Here is a 22,483-nt window from a genome sequence, read left to right as displayed (position 1 = left end):
TTTTCAAGTCTAAAGAGATAGGCTTAAGTTTTTATTTATTTGATTAAATGTCTTGTTATGCAAGACTTCATCCGTTGGACTCGGTCTGCCTTTGGTGTTAAGTGATTGAGGATTAATGCAATTCCTGTTACACTGTACCATAAGGACATGTGCTCCTCCTCTTACTGCCAGCGGGTTTCTGGGATCAAACGGGAAGTATTGAGCACCCTCTGTTAGTTTAATCCCACAAAGTGCATCCCTGGGAGATTATTTAGTACATTTTATGCAACAAATGGAACATATAGTGACACATCTACATGTGTATCTCCTGTTCTGTTGCAATCACAACTCCCAGGTAATTACAGCATTCCTCTTTTACTTGCTACCAAATTCTTTTTTTATTTAGTAACAGCTCTACTGATCTGCAACTTGACTCACGCCACCTGAGCCTCAATGTAATATTCATGATAGTATTGGATAAGGCAGAAGCCATGTGGGAGATAAACAGAAAGGCTCTATAAAAACGCTTGCATTACCTTAGTGAATGCTTAAACCTCACAGAAATGAACAGACTCATTGAATGTCAAACTTAAAATGGCGTTAGCTTGCACTCTCTGCTTACAGGCTGTTCATAACCACCATACTTCAGGTGGCCAGGAGGCCATTGACTAGGTTTGATTACATGAGTCATATTCAATTCAATGCAATTCAGTTTATTTCTATAGCGCCAATTCAAAACACGTGTCGTCTCAAGGCACTTTACAGTTCACCATATTCTCTCTCATTGACTCCTCAGCAATCCCTCACACTAAGCATGCTTGTAGCGACAGTGGAGAGGAAAAACTCCCTTTTAACAGGAAGAAACGTCTAGCAGAACAAGGCTCAGTGTGAGCGGCCATCTGCTGAGGCCGACTGGGGTTTAAGGTATGGAGGACCAACTCTGCCATATTTAAAAATAAATTATTTTTTTTTATTTTTTTATTTTAAGTATTTATTTATGTGCATGTGATAGTATTAAATGGGCAAAAGTTGACCCTCTAAGACACGCCCCTCCTCATTTGCATAATGAGGTAGAAGCGTATACAGAAATGTAAAAACGACAGGCAGAAATAAAGAGGATTAAAGAAATATATGGGGTAAAAAAAATACAAAGGAAGAATAAAACAGACACAAATATTATATCATACACACATATAGATACTTAAAAAAATAAGTAATAAATAAATAAAGTTGAATATTATTACAGACAATAAATAAATAAATAAGCTAATTAAGCTAATTAAGGAGATTCATACATTTATCTCACTTTATAATTTAATTTCTACCTACATTTGTTTGTTTATTGTATTTTTGGGGGGCTATTAATTGTATGCTTATTTATTTATTGAGCATTTATTTTATTTCCTTATTTATTTTTAAATATGGCAGAGATGGTCCTCCATATCAAGGAGACAGAAGCAGAGATACAAAAGGCAACTGTAAAAAGCGACCACGTTCAGGAAACACACAGCCAGGCAGACGAGCTCCTAGCCAGCTCCCATGTCAGAGGATGAAGAGAGCACATCCAGTTAGTCACAGTCAGAGAAACAGGACTACACTGGAAAACGTTTTTTAACGTTAAATTAAACCAAATTTAATGTAGACTAATTTGTGATTTTCAAGAATAATGCAAAGTAACAAGAGTCTCATCCTAACCGCATTCTGGTTAGTTTATGATTCTGCAGTACACAATATACATTTCAAAACGGCGTCAATCATGAATAAAAATATATTTTTTATGCTTTGACGTGAAATCATAAATATTATGGACCAATCGATTCAGTTTATCTTTTAATGACAAAATATTTAACCAAATTTAATGTAGAATGTCTTGTTTTTTTCAAGAATAATGCAAAGTAACAATAATCATATCTACAACGTAGGGCTGGATTTTGTCGATTTTCTTTTTTATTTGAAACAACATGCTTTGATAAAAGGCCATGATTTTAACAATATTTTTTTACTGAAAGTAAAAAATGTGTTTGTTGCTTAAAGGACTTTTCTTCTCTGATTATAAAGCTGAGATATAATAAAGTCTTTCTAGAGGACAGATTAGTTTAATGCAGTATATTTATACAGATTCAGAGCATTTAAATGAGGCCCTTGTTACCACAGAAAAAAAGAAATGATTTAAGCCTTTGTGCCTTCAAAGCATGTGCCTTAAAGTCTGAAAGGTTGGACATGTTTTATAGCCTCGTGGACTAGTATAGCTCAGCTGATCTGAATATCCATGAACCGTTCAGGCTATACTGCATAATAAAATAATGCATAGAAGTCAAAAAGAGGAAAACTTATTCTAAGGGTAGATTATGATTCAACTGAGTGACTTTATTTGGTGCAGAAGTTTAGTATCTAAGACTGGGCAGACATGGTCAGAAACTTTCACCAGTGATTGTTTCTCAGAGTATTCTCTTCATCACTGCAAAAACATGAATCTAAATAAGTAATTTCTTCTTAAAATAAGTGCATTTTCTCTTTAAGTGAGACACTTTGCCAATGGAACAAGACAATTTACACTTAAAATAAGAAAAAATATGGTGTTTTTAAATGGCAATATATCAGCATATGAAGATATTGGGATATTTTAATGTATAAATTTTTTTCCCTCGTCTTTAGAAGTTTTTAAGTCTGTAAAAAAGAAGTTTTTGAGGAAGAAGAAGAAGTAGTATTTATTATTATTTTTTTTTTTAGACTTTAGAAACTCAGAAGCTGATCAAATATCGGGTTAAATATCGGTGGGGTGGCCGATGTCCGATATTCAGTTTTAAAGTGCGCGCCGTCATTCTGACAACGAGCTCAACAAAAAGGTTGTCAGGTTAGTAGGCCCTAGCTGTCAGGTCATGGTGTCGCGCGCACTGATCCGAACAGAGAGAAAATAGGACCAAGTGATAACGCCGTGTGACTTTTTCCACTACAATGTTTTTGGGATGAAAAAATATCGCTCTTTTGAACACATAATGTTTTGGGAAGAGAAACGTTTTATTTCGCTGGGTCTAGCAAACCTGCCGGACTACTTTCGGCTTGACCAAAGCTGGACGAGAACTCTGCTTACAGGAGGCTGCCAGGGGTAAGTCAGTGTGATTGCATGACACTGGTGATGGGGATGCCATACAGATTCATGTCAAAAATCCCGAACTATCCCTTTAAGGCCGATACCGATAGGGGGCCGATTATATCGTGCATCCCTACTTAAAATAAGAAAAAAACAATTGCATTGTCTTATTTCAAGTCCATTTTATCTAGATACCTTATTTTAAGAGTAAAAATGATAATTCCATTGGCAAATCATCTTATTTACCTGCTCAAATTAAGGGCAAATACACGATGCACGATATTGGGATTTTGGCCGATATCCGATATTTTAATACTCATGTAGCCGATAACCGATATCGATACCGATGTTAAAGCTGGACAAAAATAAGTAGTCATTGAGAATAGCAGTTTTGTTATCAATTCTGACACTTTGAAAAATAATATACTCAAATATATTTTCATACGCTGATATCAAATAGATTTTTAAAAACGCGGTATCGATCTATTTTACTTTCAAAATCTCGTGAAATTTCATCGTTCTGTTACAAACTCTCGTGATATTTTGCAAATTCTTGTGAGATTTTGTTAGTAAAATAGATAGATACCGCGTCAATATATCAACATATAAAAATATGGCAACATTTCGTGAATTTTCGGGGGTTTTCGTAGCATAACGATGACATATAGCAATATTTCATTAGTAAAAGAGATTGATATGGTGTTTTTAAATGGCAATATATCAGCATATGAAGATATTGGGATATTTTAATGTATAAATTTTTTTCCCTCGTCTTTAGAAGTTTTTAAGTCTGTAAAAAAGAAGTTTTTGAGGAAGAAGAAGAAGTAGTATTTATTATTTTTATTTTTTTTAGACTTAAGAAACTCAGAAGCTGATCAAATATCGGGTTAAATATCGGTGGGGTGGCCGATGTCCGATATTCAGTTTTAAAGGGATAGTTCGGGATTTTTGACATGAATCTGTATGGCATCCCCATCACCAGTGTCATGCAATCACACTGACTTACCCCTGGTAGCATCCTGTGAGCAGAGTTCTCGTCCAGCTTTGGTCAAGCCGAAAGTAGTCATGCAGGTTTGCTAGACCCAGCGAAATAAAACGTTTCTCTTCCCAAAACATTATGTGTTCAAAAGAGTGATATTTTTGCATCCCAAAAACATTGTAGTGGAAAAAGTCCCACGTCGTTATCACTTGGTCCTATTTTCTCTCTGTTCGTATCAGTGCGCGCCGTCATTCTGACAACGAGCTCAACAACAGCCAGATGCATGTCTCGCTCCGCCTAGCTCCTAGCTAGGCGGAGCAAGACATGCATCTGGCTCTACTACTACTTAAAATAAGAAAAAAAACAATTGCATTGTCTTATTTCAAGTGCATTTTATCTAGATACCTTATTTTAAGAATAAAAATGCTCATTCCATTGGCAAATCATCTTATTTACCTGCTCAAATTAAGGGTAAATACCCTTAATTTAAGACATTTTTACTTATTTTGAGATCATTTTTGCAGTGTACTGACTACAGCATAACTTGATCAATCCTTGAGAAAAATTATTACATTGAAAAAGTCCAGTCAATAAGAACCTTTAAATCAAAATGCTGGTGAAGATTCTCACTCAACCAGGTCATAGTCATTCAAAAAAGTAAATAGCCAATCCACCAGACTTTGTTTCAAAGTTTGAAGATGTTTTGCTTCCCATCCAGGAAGCTTTTTTGATCAAAGATGTCAGAAATATACAGTAGCCTTTGTTGGTCCACTCTAAAAATCCTCAAACACTATTTCTGATATTTGGAATTGAAAAAGCGTCCTGGATGTGGAGCGAAATGTCTTTGAACTTGGATTGTTTTTTTTTACTTTGTTTGGAATCTATGAAGAGGTTTGGCATTTAAAATCACCTGCAGGACATGCTCCTCATTGCCTTGAAAAACATTTAACTTTTTTTTTTAAATCAATATAAAAATAACAGTCATAGCAGTTTATTTGACTTTGCTGTTGATTTGGTCTGAAATTCAAAGCAGATTTCTCTCTCGCCTCCTGACAGAGCTCCAATCCTCCCCAGTTATCTCTCAATCTGAAATTGATGCAAACAAAGCCTCGCAATCAATAGAATTTCAGAGCAATATTAGTTCAACAACCCTTTATTTTTACTCAGTGAACACGTTTCAGTCTCTGCCACCAAAGAAGAGAGCACACTTTAAAAAACAACAGTCCCATTTCAGATTCAAATGCACATGTCGACCTCAGTGGCATTTACTTTGAAGCGGATCCTTGCAGCAGACTCTGAGGGCCTGTTTGATAGACAGTGATCCTACAACATCTACCACTCTGGTAGAGATGAGTGACTCAGGTGCTTGTGAGGCCGTATCACTGCCTGTCAGTGCAAATGAGAAAACAGCATTCATTCATAAAAGCTGAGCTCGTAGTGCTGCTCTCATGTTGTTGCAAATCCAGGGTTTGATGCTAATTTCTGTATCTTATGAGGGATTATGCGGTAGCTCCCCAAAAAAAATCAGCTACTTTAAATGACTATTGTCCGTAACTTAACAGTGTCACCAGAGATACTGATCTTATTTTAGAGAGTTCAGTAGAGCTCTACTAAGGTGCAGGGGCGGAGCTAGATGGGGGGCCAGGGGTGGCCATGGCCAGTGTTGTGCCTGAACGCGTTCATTGAACGAAATTTCATGAACTCGTTCATATTTTGGGCGAACGTGAACTGAACGTACTGTATTACTGCCTGATGAACGTTATTGTGAACTCGTTCATTCTGGTGTCTGTGAACGGCACGCTCTAGGTTGCCAGATTTCTATAGAGCCCTCCAGGCGAAACCCCGGCTAAATCACACCGTAAACAGGCCTTAATATGTAGCGGGAAAAACACCCAATCTGGCAACACCAGCTACCAGTGTTGTAGCCTACAGCCGCGTGCGTCATGGAGGCGACGTGGAGGCGACAAAGCAGCAGTATGATCACTTAAAACAGTTTTATGACCAGGTGGTCGGTGAGGATGATGGCAACAATCTTACATTTCTCTGCAAACTTTGCCCGCCGGCTTTCAGTAAAACAATCCGCACTTAAACCTGCCTGGTATAATTTTCCAGGATTCCTTTTTATTATGTACTTAATTTCAAATGGAAAAAAAAATATTAAAATAAAAAAAAACATTTGCACCTTAAAGACTACTTTCCTGTTTTTCTTTTAATAATTCCTCATAAAAAAGACCATTCAAGCAGCACATTTTTCCTGATGTTTTTGAGAATATACTGTAGGGGTGAAAGCTGCAGCTGCTATGTGAAGTGAATGGACAGCAACAAAGCATTAAAGCAACAATGGGGAAATGCTGTCCCCTCAATGCTAATGTAAACCCTGGTTGGATAAGGATTCAAAACTGGATATGAAGATGAAATCTGACGCACAGTTTCAGAGTTACAACTGATAAAATAATTGCTGTCTGTGGTTCTACAGTAGGCTATGGTGTAATTGAGCAATATATGAAAAAAAAAGAACTATGAACTAGTTCATTTTTTGGAACTGTGAACTTAGTACAAAATTTTGAATTATGAACTATGAACTGAACTAGTTCATTTTAAAATGTGTGAACTGAACTTTGAACTAGTTCACGTAGAAAGAGAACTTTCCCAACACTGGCCATGGCCACCCTTAGCCAATCATTGGCCACCCCTGTGGCCACCCCTACCATTTTGTTTCTCTCTAATACAGATGGTGACAGCAGTAATACTTTTAAGTGGAATATTAAAAACATTTCAATTTTTCATATATTACTTACTATTTTTTCATATATTCATAATTGTTTGACAACAAAAACACTGTGTTTAATTATACACATCATTATACTAACATTAAAGATGATAAGTAAAGAATTCATGCTCTTTTCAGAACTAGATTTGGTCTTATATGGGGTAAAGAGAGAATGATCTGTCTCTGCTATTCATCTAGCAGTCTTCAGTGAAATCATAGATAAATAACTATTTTAATAAAAACGTATTAAATAATCAATTTATGTAGATATTAGTACTTGTAAATACTATTGATACAAGTAGGTAAGTAATGACAATTGAAAAGATGTTTGCCCCAGAACTCAAATCTGAAAGAATATTACCTATTACAGTATACCTTTTATTTAGAAAGCACGGATGTTTCGGCCACCTCTCAGTGTACATTGGTCATTGCCTGGCCACCCTTAAAAAAATTCTCTGCTAAGGTGAGGAAGGAGATCCCTTCTACTTTTGTGGCTAATATTTACTGAAAAAAGTCTAACAGTTAACAGGAGATTATTCTAAAGAGATGAAGTTGAATTTGAATGCTTAATGTTTATGCATTTAGTATAATGAACTAACCAATGAAAGAAAAAAGCCATGATACCTAATGACAAATAAAAATAAGTATAAGTAATTGTGAAGCCGAGAATACACTGTGCGATATTTTCAATCGTTGCACGCAGCTACAGCTCACACTGTATGATGAAATCACAAGGTTTAAAAGTTCACAGCTCACGATGTTTGTTCTCACACTGTGCAGCACGACGCTCTGATGCGAGCTACCTGCTCACGCTGTACGTCTATAAACCAGGTGGGACTCAGCTCCGCAATGAGATGGCGCTACTCGGACTCGTCTATCCGGAATCAAATGAGTTGAAGAGGAACATGAAGCTCACCTAGAGTAAAAAGCCCTGCCTTGGCAATTTGTGCAATTTTTTGCTAAAACCTTAAAAAGAAAAGGCAACAACGTATTTGGACAAAGACATGGCTGAGCAAACGTGGTGTTAAAATGAGGAAGTTATTTCCCCTAAAAAAGCCGTTGCGCCTCGGGGCTTCCTCACGGTTCTTTTCCTGGGAGCAAGTTATTTACTACTCTTAACTCAAACTGGGTAAAACCATATAAAAAGGACTATAAAATAGTAGTAAAAAATAACTGAGTTTATTCCAGATCAGGTCGTTACAGGACAGAGAAAATGCTTGGAGCTTGCACAGCTGTGGGCTCAAACATCACGTCCGCGAGCGTCTGGCAAAGATTGAGCCCCGAAGAAGGTCATCACCTGCTTCTTATAGCTCATGAGTCTATGTGTTGCATCATGTTGATGTTTAGCTGTCCGTATCAGAAACTGACATGCCATCCATGTCTTGAACTTCATGCAGCTTGCTTCTATGCTTCAGGGTTACAGATAGCTCTCCTCTATCAGACTGGCTCCAAGATGTGCCCATATCCTGTTTATTTTTAAAGACACAAGGGCTGTCCTGATTAGATGACCTCCGTACACACCGTGACATCAACAATGTGAAGGAAGGCCTTCTACTCTGTCTAATGTGGCTAACAGCATAACAATGCACATGATGTATAAATAATAAACCTAACAGTGGCTACTACGGTCTGTCAATTTTTTTTAAGGAACTCCATTTCACTCGCACACCAGCGCTTCTGTGGTTTCCCTGAGAGAAAGAAGAAGAAGAAGAACCCTTGTTTGCGCACTGCGCGATTTGCCCACAACAGGCGACTGAGTTTCAATCATGTTTCATTTTGTCACAACCTTATGATTCCTGATTGGGAGGTGGTCGCGTTACCCCGGGTGCACTACACGATGCACGATCAGGCTACATTGAAAGTCGGCGTGAACGAAAAATTCTTGCACGACTTTAGAATTGTCCCATCCATCCATCCATCCATCTTCCTCCGCTTATCTGGGGTTGGGTCGCGGGGTCAGCAGCTTAAAAAGGGAGGCCCAGACTTCCCTCTCCCCAGCCACTTCTTCCAGCTCTTCAGGAGGAACCCCAAGGCGTTCCCAGGCCAGCCGAGAAACATAGTCTCTCCAGCGTGTCCTGGGTCTCCCCCCGGTGGGACGTGCCCGGAACACCTCACCAGGGAGGCGTCCAGGAGGCATCCTAAACAGATGCCCAAGCCACCTCAACTGGCTCCTCTCGACGTGGAGGAGCAGCGGCTCTACTCCGAGTCCCTCCCGGATGACCGAGCTTCTCACCCGATCTCTAAGGGAGAGCCCAGCCACCCTACGGAGGAAACCCATTTCGGCCGCTTGTATCCGCGATCTCGTTCTTTCGGTCATGACCCAGAGTTCATGACCATAGATGAGGGTAGGAACGTAGATCGACCGGTAAATCGAGAGCTTCGCTTTTTGACTCAGCTCTCTCTTCACCACGACGGACCTGTACAGCGCCCGCTTCACGGCAGACGCTGCACCAATCCGCCTGTCGATCTCCCGCTCCCTTCTTCCCTCATTCGTGAACAAGATCCCAAGATACTTAAACTCCTCCACTTGGGGCAGGACACCCCCCCTGACCCGGAGAAGGCACTCTACCCTTTTCCGGCTCAAGACCATGGCCTCGGATTTGGAGGCACTGATCCCCATCCCGGCCGCTTCACACTCGGCTGCGAACCGATCCAGCGAGAGCTGCAGATCACGACCTGATGAAGCCAATAGGACCACATCATCTGCAAAAAGCAGAGACGCAATCCTAAGGCCACCAAAACGGATCCCCTCAACACCTTGGCTGCGCCTAGAAATTCTGTCCATGAAGGTAATGAACAGAATCGGTGACAAAGGGCAGCCCTGGCGGAGTCCAACTCTCACTGGAAACGAGCCCGACTTACTGCCGGCAATGCGGACCAGACTCTGACACCGGTCATACAGGGACCTGACAGCCCGTATCAAAGGGCCCGGCACCTCGTACTCCCGGAGAACCCCCCACAGGGCCCCCCGAGGGACACGGTCGAACGCCTTCTCCAAGTCCACAAAGAATTGTCCCGAAAATGGCAAAAAAAATCGTACAGTGTATGCCCGGGTTTAAATCACGCAGTGCTCAACTTTTTCAGAAATTTTTTTTTTCTTAACAGCATAAGATCTTTTATCTAAAGATAAGATATTAAAATAAAACAAATCTCAAACGCAACCAGAATTACAATTGTTCCTCCATCCTGGTCCTAAGGATCCTCTTTTCCTACATGCTTTAGATGCTTTTCTGTTCCAGGACGCCGGATTCATGCCATCAAGAATTGCAGGAACCTGTTAATCACCTTATCAGTTGTCAGGTGTTGCCGAATGGACCCTCAAACCACTATCAGTGGCATGAATGGTGCTCCATCCCTCCACCCTTACAACAAAAAATCAAATTATTTTCTCTGGGCAGTCAAGTTAAGCACTCTGACCATTCAAAAACTTCAAATATTATAAACAACATAATTTGCAGTCTTTTCTGTTCAACAACAGCAGCAAGAAAGAAGATGTGGGGTATCAACTCCCTATTGCCTCTACATGCAAAACAAGCAATTATAATCTGTGCTAATCATTCATTTTCAGCTGCTCCATTTTTATGCCTCCTTAGAAAATGCCTCATAGCACTGATACCAAAAGCTGCAACTGCAGACTACGGCTGCACAGAAATGCAACCCCCTTATGGAGAGCCCTCTGGATGACGTTGATCACAGAACAGGAGCAGTGTTAGATTTTCCTCTCAGCTCTTGGTTCTGAAGTTTATTTCACTATTGATCAAAAACAACGTTGTCAATGCAAAAACCCGTCAATGAGAAAGACCGTGTGAAACACAAAACATATAATCTGAAGTAAAGACGAGGCTCAGAAATGTCAGCACTTCTCACTTTCTCACAGATACATCCCTTAATAATTGATGTACCTTGGGAGGATTAGGGCTGCGGTATAACAAACTGCAGCTTCCCAGTGCTGTGAGAAATTTGTAAGGAAATAAAAAAATATATATATGATGCTCTTAGATTTGTCATACTTTCCGTGGGAATGTAAATATAACTATATAGCTCTATATTCTGCTTATATTTATATCTAATTTGTCTGCACCATCAACACCAAGTCAAATTCCTTGTAAGTGCAAACCTACTTGGCAATAAACCGGATTCTGATTCTGATAACAGACTAAAAGATTAATTAATCTAATTCCCCAAACTCAAAAAAAACATTCATTAAGGACTGCTAATATTTAACTGATTTGAGAGGTTGAAAAAAATAGCAGATTATATTATTCAGTTAGAATGCATTCAGGATAAATGTAAACTCGGCTTTGTTGGAGTTATTATGATTTCTGTTGTTTTTATCATTTTATTAATTTATATCTTTATATTGCTTTTAATCATTTGTTTTTTCTATGATACTGTCATCAGTGGAAACAGCGTATGCAGGTCATAAGACGGTCAAATATTTTGCGAGAATGCTTTCCTGTTTTTCATTTGAGAAACACAGAAGTTAAAGTTTATGACCCCCCCACACCTTTTTTAAAAGCGTATACTGAAACCAGACATGTTCCCTATCTTAAAAGTTCATGCAATGTCTAAGAGATTGCATAAACGAAACTAACACCTGCTGTTGTAATGTGTTGACTGCTCAATAAAAAGGCCTGCAAGCCTGGAGCAAGACGAAGATGCACAGAGAGATCCCAAAGCTCTGTGTATTTTCTCTTTGCAAAACACTGTCAGGAAAAATCTTACACTGTCTTTGTTTCATTCTTTATAGGCAGAGATGGGAAGTTATGAAGTACAAATACTTCGTTACTGTACTCAAGTAGATTTTTCTGATATTTTTACTTTATTACTTATTTTTATGGCGACTTTTTACTTCTACTCCTTACATTTTGACACAAATATCTGTACTTTCTGCTCCTCACATTTTAAAAAATTGTCTTGTTACTTTAGTTTTGAATCATTTCAATGGAGTTACCGTTATTATTTTTCACGTCATCAATACCAAATTCAATCTAATTGGATGGGAATCTACGTTGCATTTGACGCACCACTACAAGATGAATCGACAGATTCGGCGGTATTCATTCGCGGCAAATTATTGCAGCTTGGTGGCGGCGGCGTTAGCATAGTAGCATGGACGACGAGATGATTGAAAATGAACACAACGGAGATCTAGTCCTATTGGCAGACATCCATTTAAAATGTAGGCAACGGCATGAAAAAAGTGATTTCTACTTTTACTTTAATACTTTAAGTAAATTTACAAGCCTGTACTTTGTTACTTTTACTTGAGAAAAGAAGTTTAATCAGTACTTCCACTTTTACCAGAGTATTTTTTAACACAAGTATCTGTACTTTTACTCTAGTACGGAAAGTGAGTACTTTTGCCATCTCTGTTTATTGGTTAAAGTTGAGGAAACTTAACAACCCTAACAAGCTTCTTTTTAAAAATCCTCTGCTGGTATACTGCAGCAGTAATGGTGAGGTACATTCACATTAAAAGATGAGATTAGTTTTGCCTCTTTGGCTAAAACCAAAAGAAAAATTAAGCAGTTTTTTACATTTCTTGTTCTGCCACTTAAACAAGGGAAGGAAATGCTGTAGAAAATATAATCCACTATCAAATTTCAAGAGGAATGATTCAGGTCTTTAGCCATAAATTTGTATTTTTGTGTAAGTGCTGTTGTTGACTGCCTCTCCTGTTTTTCCACCCACTGCAAAAGGGTGGGAAGGAAAATCAGCGTGATAAATGCAGCACCACACAAGCAGAGGAGCAGCTCCAGGGAGCAGATTACTGCAGAAGACATTTTCAAAACACTCGAGATAATCCTCCTTCTCTGCCACTCGCTCTTTCAACCCAAATAAAAACCTTAAAATCTATTAGAACAACATATTCATGCAATTTACTACTGTGCAACTTATCTTTGTTTTTTCTTTTACTCCTCCTTATCCTGTTTACCTACTTATGATGTGTCTTCTCTCTGTCTCCCACTGTTAGGTGTCTGTCTTGTGCTGGGGTGTATGATCTATCCTGATGGCTGGGACAGCGATGAAGTCAGGAGGATGTGTGGGGAGCAGACAGACAAGTACAGCCTGGGAGCTTGTTCAGTGCGCTGGGCTTACATCTTGGCAATCATGGGCATCCTGGATGCCCTCATACTCTCCTTCCTGGCCTTTGTCCTGGGGAACCGACAGGATGGACTAATGACGGAGGAGCTGCTGGCTGAAAGCAAGGGTGAGGACGTGTATGACTGATCGCACAAAATAGAGCAGAGGGAAAAGTTTGGCCTCTTTGGAGGAGACAAAAAAATCACAGATGGGGAACTAATTTTCAACTGCCGTAAAGATTAAATGCCTTGAGCAATATTATGGCTACGCTTTTAGCCTTCATTTAAAGCACATCACAGCAATGAACTGAAGCAATCGCAGTAACAAATGTCCCAATTGGTACAGCAGTAAATTAGGCTTTTTTTTTCTTAGTGGTGCATTTAAAACTAACAACCACAGCACTTTATCAGACTGACTGAATTAAAAAAAAAATTGCGGTCAGAGTCGGTTTATCTGTAGTTCAGATTTAACAGTTTCACATGATGTGCCACAAGGCTCCAGTCAAGGTCAAGTTTTAATCTCCCTTCACACACTCCCATTGGTTAATACTACCAGGAAACATCAGAATAAAAATAAAAGTTTATCGATACCCTCAGCCAAAATCCTTAAACCATTTGATTGACTTACAGCCTTCTTTTCTTTTACTTTAAATTGTGGATGTTTAAAGTAAAAGTCCGATTAGCAAGGAATGATCAATGGATCATTATTTATACCTAAAACTAATAAGTTTGCGGCGATTTAATGGATTTAGCGTTTATCAGTAAAAAAATAAAAACAATAATTTTCATTACGATCTGGGAGCGGCCATTTTTGACCAAATATAGTAACCCCTCCCTCCTGCCATCTTCCAGCAGTGACGTCACGGTGCGGTAAGCCTAGCGCCATTCTCCCCGCTTTACAAGCTAAATCAATGGGAACTACTAGACACATCTGCAATCAACAACAATTATTGAAGATTTCCAGAGGACTTCAACATTGAAATTCACCAGAGCTATAGTGAAACTGACAATGCCCACGTGCGTGGCAGTTGAGTTATTTCGCCTTTCCAATTCCTGATCCTCCATGGACGGGTTGGTCGTTGGATCGCCAACTTGAAGAGGGAGGATTTGCCATCGAACTTCTGGCCAGAGAAAAAACCCGTAATATGTAGCCAACATTTGGAAGAAAAATGTTTTCAAGATGACTTGGATAATAGCGCGTTGTGACAAACACCAGATACAGCACTGGGACTTGATCAACAGCCGATACCGCACCGTGACGTCACAAACCAGTAGGTGGCAGTAGTGTTCTTTGACAAACATGGATGCCTCCAGTAAAGCACATCAAAGGAATATTACTCTTCATTAAAAAATGTATCATTTATTGAACAGTATGTAATAATTTCACATTTAAAGTACTTTCAGTAGTTTGAATTCTGAATATGAGCGGACTTTTCCTTTTATAACTGCAAAACAATCTTGTTCTATGTCCCAAAAAGCCGTACCTAACCACGTTCTGACATTTGACAGCGTCTCCAAAGTCTTCAGAATCACTTCTGGGACCATAGGTATTGATTAACAATTATTTCATATAATCTCCAAAATTGGTAAATTGAGGAAGAGATGCAAAGCTGGTGCATGCATTTATGAACTGTAGACTTCAGTTTTTAAAACGAGTTATAACAAGTTATCCATACCGCTCAACGAAAGTTGTTCAGTTGAGAGAGAATTTTGAAATTAAAATATAAAAATATCATATTTTTTACTATCTATTACTATAATCACTCTTGCTTTCAGGGAAAGAAGTCCATACACTCAACACTAAAGAATGCATAAAAGCCCTATATCGCAGCAACATAAGACTTTCTTAGTGCTTGCTACCCCACAGGAGTGTTCAACTCTTATTATACAGGTTTACTTTTAAAACCCTAAATATCCTAAGCAAAAAAAGGAAACAGATCTTTTTTTTCTTTGTCATGGCCCATTTCCTCTGAATCAGCTTTGTCCTTCAAGAACATTGAAAAGTTACAAACTATACGGCTGAAAAATTATTTGTTTTATTTCTTAAGTGCTTTTATCAATATTTTCAATAATATTCACCATTTAGATTTTCCTTTTATGTCAAAACATTAAACTAAACTCAAAGCAATATCCCGCTTTATTAGATAACATCTAAAGTATCTTTCAAAGGTAACAGTAGGCATGATTTTTTTGACCTAATAAAAAAAAAAGTCCTAATCATAAAGAGGGAACAGATATTACAATATTCGACAATTTTAGACAAAAAAGAATATCTAAAAGAACAATTTGTCATGTGAAATTAATGATGTCACAACTTTAAAGACAAAAGCAGAGCCTTGTTTTAAATGCTGCTGCAAATCCTGAATATAAACATGCAGGTTTATATAATACAACTTGTTCAAAAGGGGACATATAGATGGAAAACAAAGAATATAGTTCCTATCATACAGATTGATAGGTACTATATGATTAATCATCCATTAGATCCAGAGCCTTGCAAGCAACTCTGATGGTCCTTCTTTGCTTTTGTATGCTTTATAAAAACCTGACATTGTGCTTTAAGCTTATAATTACTTATACAACTTAAACATGTTGTGTGCGATATAGGGCTACAACAACGAATCGATAAAATCGATAAAAATCGACTTTTAAAAGCGTTGACAACGAATTTCATCATCGATTAGTTGTGTCGCGCGATTAATGCGTCATCCGCCGCCGCCGTCATCACATCCACTTGACTGAAACGGGGGAAGAAAAAAAATACGGCAGAGCGAGCCAGCGCTGCAGGTGCAGTGTTGCCAACTCAGTGACTTTTCAGACCCCTCCAGCAACTATTTTTCAAAAAAGCAACTAGCGACAAATCTGGTGACTTTTTACGGTGTCACTGGCGGCTTTTGGAGACTCTTACGTGAAAGCATGTATCATTCCTACTCTGCCGTGGGGCGCCTCACAGGGCTATTTTTATCTCTATGGTTCAGTATTTTCTCAAGTAGCAACTTTAACTGCTATACTTTCCTGTCTTAAAAGGCAGAATTCTTCTAGTCTAAAAAAAACTCATTTGTTGAAATGGGGGGGTCTATTGTTTGAGCCCCTTAGGGGCTTTTGAAAACAAAAATGCCTGTCTTTTTTTGCGCTTTATGAAACAAAGTACCCTATATTTTTGTGGATGTAAGTTTTTTAACACAAACATTTATTTTTCATATTGCACCAGTACAGTTAATGAGCAACCTGTACTTGTGTGCTTGTTTGTTCTGTCTAAAATGTTTATTTTGGAATAAAGTGGTTAATATAAAAAATATTTTTTGCCCGATTCATCGATTAATCGGAAAAAAAAATCGTCCGATTCATAGATTTTTAAAATAATCGTTAGTTGCAGCCCTAGTGCGATACATGTGCACTTGCACCTTAATCCTAGTTATCTTGATATACTGTATATACCTGGATATACTGTATATATATTGCTTTTTCTTAATGCACCTTTTTCCTCACTGTTTGCACCTTCTGTAACTTCTATGCCAATATGTGACGAGTGAATTTCTCCGCTGTGAGATCAATAAAGCTCATCTAATCTAATCTAATCTAATCTAATCTATAACAAATAAAAGAAACTATATACAGCCTGTATCACTATTCTAAAATATGTTCTTATTTCACTTGCAATCAAACACTAAAACTAAAAATATAAGCACTGCTATGGTATTCCTTACAAGTTAAATGCATTAAACTGAATAAGTGGTCAAAACTGGTTCTTGAATTACAAAAAATAACAGTGGTAGAAGTTATAAGGAGTTGTAACTTTAAACCATTAATGTTAAATCAATGCATTTTTCATCATCTGTGTGGATAACATTAACCCCTGTGAAGTCCACTCTTAATCCAATTAGGTGCATAAAGACTGAAAACCACATTTAGTTATAGGAGTTGACAACATTTCAGATGCTTTCTAGAGTAGTCTTTTAAATTTATTAGAAGTCATGTGGCTTTCACCAGACTGAGGTTAGAAAGCGTACAGTAATTAAGTAAGTAATAAAACATGAAGCGGTCTAGAGCATAGTTTAACTATAAAACATATAGTGCTCTCGTTTTTAAGGACTGTGTAACGAGCCATCCAGTTTCTAAAATGGTTTAGGTTAATGATAGAGGCCCAAAAACATCATTCAAATGTTATTAAGGGATACACACACAAGTAAACAGTCAAAGAGTAAAATAAATTTATACACATAAACATCTTAAATTTGATCCATTAGACCAAGCACTCTTGGAACAAACTCCCTCCTGCACTTACAAGAATAAAAGGCTGTATGTGCTCTACTGAACCTAAAGAGCATTTTGAGAATCTACGTCTTTAACCAGTGGCGGCCGGCCCATAGGGGGCGCTGGGGCACCGCCCTCCCTGATAAGAAGAGAGAAACGTAAAATATATTTTTACAAATTAACTCATAAATGTCAGTTTTACTCTCTAGAGTGTGTACCTATAAGCAAAACAAATTATATAAACTACATTTTCCAACCTACTGTCATTCATTTGTAGATTTCCACAGACAGACTCCTAGCATCTCTGTCTTGGGGCGCTGATCAGACTGCCCCAATAAAGGACTTGCTATCTTATTACCATGTTATTACATGGTTGTTGATGTATTGTAAAATAAAGGGTAACCTAAAATTTTTGCTCTTGAATGAACTATTGATAGAAATTTCCCTTTATAGTGTTTATTTAATTTCTACTCTTAGACTGTCTGATGGATTTTTCTAAATACATTTCAGGATATATTATAATCTATGTTCTAGGTGGGGTTTTTTTATAAATATGTGCAAATCCACTCTAAGAATTTAATTATTAAGTAAGAGACTGCACCTCTATTCGAACACCTCCTTAGTAGTTCCTTAATGAGCTGTTAATTAAAAAAAACGTCTAATCCTCGGTGATACCTTTGTTGAACTACTAGTGAACACTTCATTTTAATTGGGGGACAATATATAATTAGGGGCAATAATCTGTTATAATATTTTTTTTCTGTATTTTTCTTAATTTTTTTTTTCTTTTACAGAAGGAGGGAACGCTTAACTGATGTTTAGGTAAGTTTATGGTTAACGAGGGTTATTTAAATCCATGTATTTTCTCACCATATGCTCTGAATCTACAAGATTATTTATTTAGGGATTGCACATTAATTGGCAGGTTTAGGCATATAAAGAACTTGGTATGGAGAAGAGATTTTTCAATTTAATGAAACTATGAATAACAGTTTCTTGATTGGGTCTCATATGCAACTGCTACTGTTTCATGATGCTAAGGTTTTTTTTTTCCTCTTTCCTCCATATAGCATTATTGCAGGACCCATCTTGGTACAGAGCATCTTCATCCATGTTTGCTTTGTCACTTTATAGGGTCTATATCATGCAAAAATCAACTTTTTTCATGTTATAATGCTATTCCTTAATCAAACTCATGGCCAAAGTGTTATTGCGCTTGATTCATGTAGTACAGAGTAATCATTAATTCTCTGTCCTGGAAAACGAGTGGCCATTTTATGTAGGACAGTGATTACCCGTCCGATAAGCAATGTATGTAACGACCGCAGAAGCTTGGACCCAACATTCAGCAGACAAAACAGAACGGTTTGAATCAAGTTTTTTATTTAATAAAACAGACATAGAGCAAGAGAACGTCTTCAGTGCGGGCTATCGGATTCTCTGCAGAGACAGTAAACTCAGGTCAGTGACAAGAATGTCGAGCTGATAACGACTAGGAGAAAAAGTCACTGACCTGGTTGAGAGTTCAGTCTGATTCAGAGAGAGAGGAACGCGGGGGGAGATTGTCCGCCGCTTGCGGTCATTACTGCTTAAGAGCACAGGGCGCATGGGAGCTGGAGCCAGCCGATGCCGAGCAAGCAACAGTTTCCGTCAGGGATAAACCAAAGCCTAAGAACATTCCAAACATTTTCACAGACCAGAAGATCAGAGGTATCCAAGGAGAATCCAAGCGGAGGCCAGTAACACAGTCCATGTCCGGTAACCCAGCAGAATCCAGGAAGTCAGACCTGAACAGAGCAGATAGCGAAAAGGCAAACCCGAAAATCCAGAAACTTACTTGATGGCTGAAATGAATCTCACCGAAACAGCTAGAATAGTCTGGCGCTGATGGCAGGCAAGCAAAGAGCAAAAATAGCCAATTAGACAGGTGAGCAGGGGCAGGTGAAAAAAGCCAAACATCAGCGCCAGGACTATGACAACGTACCCACCGAAGGATGTTGTGAGGCACAGCGTGATCACTTCAGCCTAAAGTTGAGATTAAGTTTCTCTTTTAGCAGTTAATCTGCAAAGTGACAGCAGCCGTCCTTTCAGCTGACGTTTAAGCTGTAAATCTGTGGTTTTTGGTTGTGAAAGGTCTTGCGAGAGAGCCAGGAGTGCCATAATAGCATGCTACAGCAACTTTAGAGCTACAAAATAAAACAGGGAGAAGTGGCGTTGCAGTTAAGCAATTAACTTTGGGAAAACTGCACCAGAAAGTAACTAACATTTATGATGAATTAAAAGCCTACTCCTTATTGCCATAGGCAGTATTTGATCTATGTATTTTATATATATCTATAGTTGACTATGCCTATAGTTATAGCGTGATATAGAACCTTTAAATGAAACTTGTGGCTTTTCATTGAACAATAGATTAATTCTTGACCTTTTCTAAAAAAGGCCAGATTGGTTAATGGCACCTTAAATGAAATAGTAGTCCTTACCACAACCATGTTCAGTGAGTTAGAGTTTTTTTTTCTTTTTCTAAACTATTCTTGCTTTAAAATTCGCCAAAGCTTTATCTGAGACCTGTCTGTCACTTTGTCTTCATGCCAATTTTATTAATGTCTTTTAACTAACCTCTGATGCTTTGAGAGAGTACCTGTATTTATGCTCAGATTACCCAACAAAAAGTAATGCTGTATTTCCCAATTTCCATTTATTATTTCAGATCTTTAGTACACAGGTTGCAAAATCAGTCAAACACTTCCTGCTCCCTCTCATGTCCTGCAGGTTCCCTGTTCCGAGTGTCATTTCCTATGAAGCACCAGTCATTCGGTAATGTATTCAAAGAGAGCGGACCGATTCAAGGATCAAGTGGAACTCTATGGAAGCATTCGGCCTTCCTTTTCACCAATGTAACCTACCTTTGAAGTTCATCCATTCTGTCCAAAGCCCTCAATCGTTGATTCCAGCACTTAGATGGATCCCAGGACACCGTTTCCGACTTAGATCTAAGGAGCCAACCCTTGTACAGCAATGCACAGACCATGGCGAGGGCAGTGACTGTTACTCTGGGAAGAAGACGGTATACGTACGGAGTATCTATTTATCTAACGGCCTGAGAACCATTGACATTTACACTTTCAGCGCAACCACAAATCATCCAACAACATACAGAAACCTACACAAGCAGTACATTCAGAAAAAAGACTTAAATATTATTGTGTAATTACAAGTATTAACCTATGTTAACACCAAAATGTGTGTGTCACCGTCAGAATGGGTATCATGTTTTATTTGTTAAAAGTAGAAAAAAGAAATATATCAGCTTAATCTGTAGTGTTAAGATTAAACAATGTTAAGGTTTATTTTTCATCTCTGGCTCATAGGATACTTTCTTTCCCTGAAAATAATATTTAAAACCATTTTCCATTAATATTATACTACAGAGACAACTAGAATAACAAAGTGTGTATAGAGAATATTTCAAAGTGATCTATGAGGATTTTAACGAAACCCATTCAACATCCTATTTACTACCCAACTTTGCACAGTGCTCAAGTTTTAAAAAAAGAATTCATATTTTGTAGCTGATGTATCTACACTGTGATGGTGGCTATCAGAACTGCCAGCTGCAAGACTCTTAGCCGCTACACGAGTCTGACTCTGTATGTTAGTGTGTTTTGGTATTAGCATGCACACACACATCATTGCTGTAATGCTACGTTCAGACCGCAGGCAGCAGGAGCAGCAAAAAGGCGCGTGCTGCTTCATTTTTGATGCTTGTACAAGTTTAGTTCTGACGCGCTTCTGAAGCATCTTTGCTGCTTTAGCTGCACGGTTGAAAAGTGGATCTGATTTGCGTTTGGCAGAGCTACCCTATCCTCTCTTTGCCTGTAACAATGGCAGCTATATATGCTGTGATCAGTAGGTAAAAAGTAGTTTTAATGTTTTTAAGTGAGAAAGTCCACATGAAAACTTCATCCGTGCAGTCAGTTCATCCAGATTACCATCCTGCCTTCAAATATTATTTCTCTGTTGGAGCCGCTCAGACCCCCTTACAATGGCAGTGCGCTGTCACTGGGAATCCCGTTCAACAGCAGCCTCTGGCCCTGTTGCCCCTTAGCGGCTGGAAGTAGATGTTAGCATTTTTCACTTACATAATCCAAAGTGCAGGCACCAGTATAATAAAAGTGAACATATTTTGCAGTTTTGACATTTTAAGTTAATTTAGATGTAGATAAACTGTTTCAGAGGAGTGATCATAGCGCTCTGCATCAGCAGTGCTGTGTCTGACTCCCTGCCAGCTCCCAGATCAGCTTCTCTGATTGGTTGATGTGGCGAGTCCAGTAGCAAAAGTTTAATTTTTAGAACTCCAGCAGCTGCTGCTTCTAAAGCGCGTCGAGCGCATCAGAAGCTCATGAGGCCAATTTATGCTTTTGACGCATAGCCTCTGCAACCGTCAAATCTGTCTTTGTGTGCGACCATGACCCCATGCAGAGGTTCTGCAACCGTCCTCACGCACCTCAAAAAAAATCCTGATTATGCGTTGGACGGTCACAAACCTACACAGACCTCAAGCGGAAGTGCGCAGACAAAAAGCAGCTGTGATTGGTCCTTGGTACGCCTTTCCGGCTGTCGGTGTGGTCGTCCTTCTCAATTCGGTGCCGGGGCGCTCCATTTTTAAAAACCGAGGAACAACTACAATGGACAACCTATGAGTCCTTCTTTGTCTTTTTGCCAACTCAATTAACAGAACCTGTTCCTCTTCGATGTCTAGCAACTTTAGTTCCATCTCCGTGACCGTGATATCTTGCATATGTGCCATTGTTGTTTTGGAAGATAAACAATCCCCCAGGCGCCGCCGAAGTCCTCATGACCATCCGTCAAAGTTCTCGCGAGTTCTCCAATAGGCCCCCTCTTGCACTTTGGCTGGAAACTGCTGTGCGTCCCTAGAAATTCCAGACGGACATTGCAGAAACATACCAGCAAAACTGGTTCGCGACCAGACCCAAGCGACCTTTGATGTGTGCGGTTGAAGAAGTCCAATCTGCCCTTTAGATGCGCCTTGATGCGCGTCAACCATTGACTTTGCATCTAAACTAGCTGCGTCTGCTGACTTTGCTGCTTGTGGTCTGGACGTAGCATTAGTGTTGTGAGTGTAATAGTTTACCAACTTCACACACAGCTGTCCTCTTGTGTATCTTATATCTGTCTTTGTCTTTAGGTGGGTCTTTCTTTGATGGCCTTGCTCTCTTTGTTTCTTTGGGACGTACAGGGTACCGCAATGGAGCAACAGGCGTGTCTAACATCCAATTCCAAGTTGAGATGAACATTTAAAG

General features: G+C 38.9%; 1 protein-coding gene across 2 annotated transcripts in view; it reads left to right on the top strand.

The window, feature by feature from the left end:
- The window catches only part of LOC119772521 (LHFPL tetraspan subfamily member 3 protein-like), a 55,598-nt gene extending 34,510 nt beyond the window's left edge, over positions 1–21,088 (top strand). The window contains exons 2-4 of one of the 2 annotated variants that reach the window (XM_038268966.1): positions 12,797–13,033; positions 17,957–17,981; positions 19,932–21,088. In XM_038268966.1, coding sequence (XP_038124894.1) covers positions 12,797–13,033; positions 17,957–17,970 — 251 coding nt within the window. In that variant the 3' untranslated portion in view covers positions 17,971–17,981; positions 19,932–21,088. Of the gene's footprint in view, positions 1–12,796; positions 13,034–17,953; positions 17,982–19,931 lie in introns of both variants that reach the window. The other variant, XM_038268965.1, reaches the window with a different exon arrangement.
- The last annotated feature ends 1,395 nt before the right edge of the window (positions 21,089–22,483 follow it).

Source organism: Cyprinodon tularosa, unplaced genomic scaffold (assembly GCF_016077235.1).
Source record: "Cyprinodon tularosa strain WSP-4 unplaced genomic scaffold, ASM1607723v1 ctg712, whole genome shotgun sequence".
Taxonomy (NCBI): Eukaryota; Metazoa; Chordata; class Actinopteri; order Cyprinodontiformes; family Cyprinodontidae; genus Cyprinodon; species Cyprinodon tularosa.
This window is presented reverse-complemented; position numbering and strand designations above follow the sequence as displayed.